Raw genomic sequence first — 8253 nt, 5'->3', positions numbered from 1 at the left:
AAAGCCAGAAGTGGCGCTGTGGCTCAAGTGGTAGAGTGCTAGCCTTGAGCTGAAGAGCTGAGGGGCAGCGCCCAGGCCCAGAGTTCAGGCCCCACAACTGGACCCCCAAAAAAAAACAACAAAAAAAACATATGTTTTAAAAAAAATACTATATTATAAAGTGACTTGAAATTGTCTGGTTTGCTTATCTCATTTATTTAATGAACAGTTAAGTCATTAATTTCTGCTTATTTTGAGCTTTGGAGGAATTGCCCCCACCCCCACGCCATGGGACTTGAAATCAGGGCCTGAACTTTTTTGTTCAAGGTTAGGCTAGCACTTTACCACTTTGAGTCTCAGCTCCATTTCAGACTTCTGAATAGCTATGATTAAAGGCTGGAGCCACCAGCACCCCTAGGGGAATTAGGTTTTCATTTGTTTTTATCTTTATTTTACATAAAAACAAGTATATTTCTGGATTTTTAATTTACCACTCTTTTCTAGAAGGTAATAAGATTTACAGTTCTCTGCCCTGCCTTTTTATTTTTATTTATTTATTTATTTATTTTGTCAGTTGTGGGCCTGAACTCTTGGCCTGGGCGTGGTCCCTCAGCTCTTCAGCTCAAGGCAAGTGCTCTACCACTTGAGCCACAGCGCCACCCCTGGCTTTTTCTGTGTATGTGATGCTGAGGAATTGAACCCAGGGCCTCGTGCATGCAAGGCAAGCACTCTACCACTGAGCCACCTTCCCAGCCCTGCCCTGCCTTTTTAAAACCCAACAGGTGCTGGGCTTCAGTGGCTCACGCCTGTAATCCTAGCTACTCAGGAGGCTGAGATCTAAGGATCATAGTTCAAAGCCAGCCAGGCAAGAAAGACTCTTATCTCCAATAAACCACTAGAAAACCAGAAGTGGCTCTGTGGCTCAAGCAGTAGAGGACTCACCTTGAGCTGAAGAACATAGGGACAGCACCCAAGCCCAGAGTTCAAGCCCCACAACCGACCAAAAAAAAAAAAAAAACTTTGTGTTCTAGTGATGACTTTATAGCCATTGAAAGATAATTTTCTCTCCTTTTTTCCTTTGAGGGGTGGGGTTGGTAGAAGCAGGGCATGGCAGTACTTACCAAAAATGTCCTCAGGACCTTGATGCTTTGGCTTTCTTGCTCAGTTGACCCCCTACCACTCAAGCCAGATCTCCAGCCTGCTTTTTGCTAATTAATTGGAAATGGAGTCTCACAGACTTACCTGCCAGAGCTAGCTTCAGAGATCCTCTAGATTTCAGTCCCCTGAACAGCTAAGGTTGCCAGTTGTGAGACACCAGCATCTATTCTCTCTTTCCTTTGTAAAACTGCCTCATGTGTCTGTAATATTAGAGCATACTCAGTCTTTTTTTTTTTTTTTGGGTCCAGTTGTGGGGCCTGAACTCTGGGTCTGGGCGCTGTCCCTCAGCTCTTCAGCTCAAGGCTAGCGCTCTACCACTCGCGCTACAGCGTCACTTCCGGCTTTTTTCTTTTTGCTTATGTGGTGCTGAGGAATCTAACCCAGGGCCTCATGCATGCAAGGCAAGCGCTCTACCACTGAGCCACCATCCCAGCCCCTCAGTCATTTTTCTTTTGGCCAAATCTTCAGGGTTGTTTTGAAGTTTCAAGGAATGGGAAAGTTTGTTGTTTCGTTTTTAAATTCTCGTTTGTTTAGTGGTGGGCAGTAGGGTCTTGCTGTGTAGCTCAGTCTGGCCACAAACTTTTCATCATCCTCCCTCAACCTCCAAGTGTTGAGATTACAGGCACCATACCTGGCTCTGGGTTTTTGCTTTTATAAATAGGACCTTTGGCTCTAGGCATTCACACACAGTGAAACCAAAGGAGGATATTCTTAGGAGAAGAGTTGAAAGGTACAATGCCTATGTACATCTGATCATACAAAATAATATTTATCAACATGTACTCCAGAAAATAAAAACCAGAGGGTTTTTCTTTTTTGCTGTTTTGGTTTTCTCTTTGTTCTGCTTGTTACATGTCTTTGGAAGTGTAAGGGAAAACACAGATGTGAAGGGACAAAGGGTGAACAAATGCAGCAATGGTACTCACTGGACACTATATTGAAAATGAACTTTACAACTTGTGAGTGAGGATAGGAGGGAAAAAATTGAGAGAGGTGACACTGTCCAAAAAGAAATGTACTTTTTACTTGACCTATGTGACTGCAGCCCCTCTGTACAGCACCATTATAGTAATAAAAAAAATTAAGAAATGAAGGAGAGCCGGGCACTGGTGGCTCACGCCTGTAATCCTAGCTACTCAGGAGGCTGAGATCTGAGGATCGAGGTTCAAAGCCAGCACGGGCAGGAGAGACCGTGAGACTCCTATCTCCAGTAAACCACCAGAAAACCGGAAGTGGTGCTGTAGCTCAAGTGGTAGAGCACTCGCTTTGAGCTGAAGAGCTGAGGGACAGCGCCCAGGCCCAGAGTTCAAGCCCCACGACCGACAAAAAAAAAAAAAAAAGAAATGAAGGAGATAGGTAATAAAAAGGAAAGTTTAAGGCAGAGATTAGAGTGTTGTGCCTATAAACTAAGAAAAGCTAAGGATTGTCACAGATGTCCAGAAGCTATGAGAGAAGCAGGGAATGATTTCTCCTTCAGAACCTCTAGCAGGAACCAGCCCTTCTGACACTTTGATTTTGAGCTTCTGGCTTCCATATTATGAGAGAATAAATTTATGTTGCTGTTTTGCTACCCAAAAAAAAAGAACCGTGGTAAATTAAGTTTGTGCATATATTGCTTCATCTTTCTAGCCCAAGACATCTTTGGGCCAGATTCTTAAAAGTAGATGAGCATACCTTCCTGGCTCTGCTGTTTTGCATTCTCAGCACTGTTGTCTCACAGGCTCACCTGCACATTGTGTAGTCATACTTGGTTTTTATTCATTTACCTTACTCAACAAGTTGTTCTAGGTATCTTTTTTTTTTTTTTTTTTTGGTCATGGGGGTTGAACTCTGGGCCTGGGTGCTGTCCCTCAGCTCTTCAGCTCAAGGCTAGCACTCTACCACTTGAGCAACAGCGCCATTTCCAGCTTTTTTCTGCTTATGTGGTGCTGAGGAATCAAATCCAGGGCCTCATGCATGCAAGGCAAGCATTCTACTACTGAGCCAACTTCCTAGCCCTCTTGGTATCTTTTTTAATGACTAAATTATGTAGAGATGCATGGTAACAATAGCGTAACATTCACAGAAATAAATACTGTTGTATTACCTTTACTATTTAACTTGTATCTGAATGTATGACTTTTTTCCCCCCTCAGCATGAAGACTTTTTGCTTGCCCTGCAGATGAATGAAGAACAATATCAAAAGGTATTTTGAGCCGGGTGCTGGTGGCGCATGCCTGTAATCCTAGCTACTCAGGAGGCTAAGATCTGAGGATTGTGGTTCAAAACCAGCCCAGGCAGTAAAATTTATGACTCTTATCTCTAATTAACCACAAAAATCTGAGTGGAGCAGTGGCTCAAGTAATGGAGCAAAGCTCAGAGACAGTGCTCAGGCCCTGAGTTCAAGCCCCAGTACCAGCAAAAACAAAAAAGGCAGGGTGGTGGTGGGAGGTATTTTGAAATCTCATCTAATTCATTTATTCTGAGTGATCTCATGGGCTTCCCTTCTTAAATCACATTTCCTTCACATCTTGAAAGCAAACTTCTCCTAATTAACCTCCTCTTCATTTGCTAAGTTTACCTAGGTTACAACCAGCTTACAGGAACTGGCATAGTCATTCTAACTACCACACAGAATCAGAACTGCAGTGGGGAGTTAGTGATAGCTGGAATATGCTACATAGACTCTATTTGCTGCTGCCTTTAATCAGCTAAAAGCCAGAAGTGGAGTTATGACTCAAATGGTAGATCTAGAGCACCAGCCTTGCACAAGAAAGCTAAGCAAGAGTGAGAGCCCTGAGTTCAAACTCCATTACTGGTACACACAAAAAAGGGTTGGATTACTGGTACACACAAAATAGGGTTGAAGGCATGGTGCAATTAGTAGTTCACCAACCAGGGACATAAAGCCCTGAATTCAAGTCCCCATACAGGCAAAAGAAAACTCAGGCTGAGTTATGATACCTTCATATTCCTTGTCTGAAAACACACATAAAAAACAAATACAACTTTTGGAACTTATCCTTTTTATAGCCATATTAGCATCTGAGTACAAATACAATTCCCCTAGAGCCAGGAATTGATGGTCTATGATAGCTTTATACAAAGAATTAGTCCAAAAAGAAGGGAAAAAGCTTGCTTTCTTTAGCTGTGAATTAATGTTGCACTTGCTACCCTGAGCTGCTTTTACTTATTCACTCCCTTTTTCAGACTACATCTTGCTGGATAGCCAGCCCATGTTGGTCTCAAACTCATAATCCTAATGTCTCAATCTCCCAAATTCTGGGATTATAGGCAGGTGCCACCATACCTAGTTTTTCTGAACTGTGGTTAGATAGCAGGAAACAACTCATTTAGTATCTTCTAGGGATCCCTCTGAGCCTCAGAATATGTGCTGGTGCAGGGAGGTATATGGCTAGGAGACAAGGCCTCTCTCTACATATATATATAAAGTGAGCATTTAAGCTAATTCACATGTGTGTCTGTTGGCCTACAGGATGGCCAGCTGATTGAATGCCGCTGTTGCTATGGAGAATTTCCATTTGAGGAGCTGACACAGTGTGCTGATGCTCACCTATTCTGCAAAGAGTGTCTTATCAGATATGCCCAAGAGGCAGTCTTTGGATCTGGAAAGGTAAGATCTGCTTAATATTCTACATTATGTAGGAAACATTCACAGTCTAAAGTAACTGTGCAGATAGGCAAGGGCCACTTGTAGAATTCTGATGATAGGTGGTATTTGTGTGACCTGACTTATGGGATTGTTGGTTCTGAGTTTAGCAGTTTCTTTTCTGTGAATGGTAGAAGTGTTCTGTGTCCCCACACCTAACCCCACAGGGCATTCCTGAACACTGTTTCCTGTTCATCATTAGATTGAGGATGAACTTTGAACTTTCAGCTTATTTGAACATAGGAGAGTGCATTAGTAAGTTTCACACATATTTAAAAGGATTTTATAGTTGGATTAAAGTGAATATTAGACTTTCATGCAAGATCTCTTTTTTTTTTTTATGTTCCACAACTGGGGCTTAAACTTGGAACCCTGCACTCTCAGTTGGCTGTTTCACACCAAGCTAGCATTCTACCACTTGAGCCATACCTCTACTTCTAGTTTTTGCTGGTTAATTGGAGAATGTTTCACTGGTCTGTGGGCTGGTGGCTCATGCCTGTAATCCTAGAGCTACTCAGGAGGCTGAGGTTGGAGGATCACAGGTCAAAGTCAGCCCTGAAAACAGGAAGTGAGGCTATGGCTTAAAGTGGTAGAATGCTAGCCTTGAGTGAAAAAGCTCAGGGACAGCACCCAAGCCCTTAGTTCAAGCCTCACTACCAACCAAAGAAAAAAAGTTTCATTGACTTTTCTGCCTGGGCTGGCTTTAAAGTATGATTCTTAGATCTCTGAATTCTGAGTAGCTAGGATTTCAGCTGTGAGCTTGCCAGTGTGGCTTATGAAAGATTTTACTACTCTTTCCAAAGTCAGTTTCTCTTAAACAATGTAAACAATATGGAAAGAAAATTTTTACACCATTATATTTTTGGTATTTTATTTCAACAACAATAGAAAACTTCTAATATGTTCCAAGAGCAGTAGTTCATGCCTGGAATTCCAGCTATTTACAAAGGAGAGAAAGGAGGATCACAGCTCAAAGCCAAGCAAAAGTTAGCCAGACTCTATCTGAAAAACACACTAGCAGCAAAAGAACTAGGGTTACTTGTACTACCATCATGGCATCACCTGTCATCAGATGAATTGGCATCATGTACTTCCTGTTGGTACACTGAAACGTTGCTGTAAATAATCAGGTACTGGTCATCTACTTTAGAGGTTGAGATCTGGAGAATGAAAATTCAAATAAAGCCTGAGTAGAAAACTTTGTGAGACTTCATCTTCAAAATAACCATCAAAAAGCAGGCCTAAAGCCAGGCATTGGTGGCTTATGCCTGTAATCCTAGTTATTCAAGAGGTTGGGATTTTAGGATTACAGTGCAAAGCCAGCCTAGGGAGGGCAGTCCAATGGACTCTTATCTCCAATTAACCACCAGAAAACCAGAAGTGGCACTGTGGTTCAAAGGGTAGAGTGCTAGACTTATGCAAAAGAGCTCAGGGACAGTGCTGAGTCCCTGATTTCAAGCCCCACAACAAAAACAAAAAATTCAAGAGGAACACCATGTCTCCTATTTCCATGTTCATGTCTCTGTGTCTACTGGAGTTCCTCCTGGTCAACATGGTGTCTCACTTCAGCTCTCCATTGGAGCTGATATGATTTGTTGGTGTTTTTCTGCTCTTTCTTTCCTCTCCAGCTCTCATGGCTCAGTTTTCTAACAATGTTAAGTGTATTCACTGGGCTGCAGATGTGACAGGAGGCCATCTGTAGACCACCAGCACTCCAGTAAAGGCTCCAAATTCAACCTCTCAAAAAATAAATAAATAAATTCAAGCCGGGCACCGGTGGCTCACACCTGTAATCCTAGCTACTCAGGAGGTTCAGATCTGAGGATCACGGTTCAAAGCCAGCCCAGGTAGGAGAGTCCATGAGACTTTATCTCCAATAAACCACTAGAAAACCGGAAATGGGTTATGGCTCAAGTGGTAAAGTGCTCACCTTGAGCTGAAGGGTGCAAGGACAGCTCCCAAGCCCAGAGTTCAATCCCCATGACTGACCCTCCCCCCAAAAAAAATTCAAGAGGAGGTCCTGAGTTAAACCCCCAATATCTAGTACTTTCACACACCAAAAAAAGAAAAAAAATAAGTAGACTTCAAATTTAAGTAATTTGAAATCCAATTAAGAAACATAATTACTGACCAGTATTCTTTTATTATCATAAATGATTATAAAGTAACTAAGAAACTATTTCTGCAAACCTAAAGGAAAAACAAACTAAGCCTCAGTCACAGCACAGCTCACTTCTGTAACCCTAAATGTGAGGGTGTTTCCCCATCAGCAAGCAAGACAGTTCCAACACTGTTTACCTAGAGGAATTAGGATTAGCCCCTTGAACAAGTGCAAATCTCTGGAACTTCTGACTGTTTGGCTAAAAATTGGGGTTCATGCAACCTACTCGGTGTCAGTTCTCTAGAAGAGTTCTCAGAAGTCAAGAAAGCACTTAAATGTACAGGTTTATTACAATGGGTACCGATAAATAGATAGAGACATAGGGTGAAGTCTCAAGCACAGAAGCTCTGTCTGAATGGTGTTGGAGTGTGCCCCATTTCAACATGTGAATAAGTAACCATGTGTTCAGTGTCCAGAAGCTCTTTAAACTCAAGACTTCATGTTTTCTAGGTGAGTCCTCTGCCACTCAAAGCACTGGTCCTCATAGACATAACTGGAGCATGAATGCTTCTATAGAAATGTAATTGGAGGGCTAGAAAGGTAACTCAGTAGTAGAGTGCTTGCCTTGCATGCATGAGAGGCCCTGGGTTCGATTCCTCAGCACCACATAAGTAGAAAAAGCCGGAAGTAGCACTGTGGCTCAAGTGGTAAAGCTCTAGCCTTGAGCTGAAGAGCTGAGGGACAGCACCCAGGCTCAGAGTTCAGGCCCCACAACTGACAAAAAAAAAAAAAGTAGAAATGTAATTGGACAGAAAGAGTATGATCTGAGGCTAATAGATGGGAAACCTGAGAAAGAACTGTCAGTTCACACGGTTCTTGACCTTTGTGCAGCTTTCTTTCCCCTGCGGGTAGGGCAGGACCTTCTGAAATGGTCATAAGCTATACTATCAGATAAGATAGGTCAAAGAATTGCTTTTTGGCCAGATCCAAGACCAAAAGGCAGGAAAAAATTGGAGTTTATTTTTAACTTTATGACAAGCCTTGAAGAAGAGGAATTACAGTTTTTATGGCTGCCTTAAGGAGAAAAGAAGAGGAGATGAAAGAAGGGAATGTGAAGGTCTATGAGGGACAGTTTGCTTTCTGAAGCCTAAAGAGCCCTAAAACTGATGTTGATGGTTCAAGTGGTAGAGTTACTACCTAGAAAGTACAAGGCCCTGAATTTAAACCCCAGTACCATTTTAAAAAAAAGTATAAGCCAGGCGCTGGTGGCTCACGCCTGTAATCCTAGCTACTCAGGAGGCTGAGATCTGAGGATCGCGGTTCAAAGCCAGCCCGGGCAGGAGAGACTGTGAGACTCCTATCTCC

At 42.5% G+C, this 8253-nt stretch overlaps 1 protein-coding gene across 1 annotated transcript in view; it reads left to right on the top strand.

Moving 5' to 3' along the window:
• The window catches only part of Rnf216 (ring finger protein 216), a 102389-nt gene that overhangs the window by 21976 nt on the left and 72160 nt on the right, over positions 1 to 8253 (top strand). Inside the window, exons 8-9 of the mRNA XM_013023539.1 lie at positions 3273 to 3323; positions 4614 to 4751. Of these exons, the coding sequence (XP_012878993.1) occupies positions 3273 to 3323; positions 4614 to 4751 (189 nt within the window). The remainder of the gene's footprint in view (positions 1 to 3272; positions 3324 to 4613; positions 4752 to 8253) is intronic.

Source organism: Dipodomys ordii, unplaced genomic scaffold, assembly GCF_000151885.1.
Source record: "Dipodomys ordii isolate 6190 unplaced genomic scaffold, Dord_2.0 Scaffold68, whole genome shotgun sequence".
Taxonomy (NCBI): domain Eukaryota; kingdom Metazoa; phylum Chordata; class Mammalia; order Rodentia; family Heteromyidae; genus Dipodomys; species Dipodomys ordii.
Note: the sequence above shows the minus strand (reverse complement) of the source record. Positions and strands in the feature narration are given on the sequence as shown.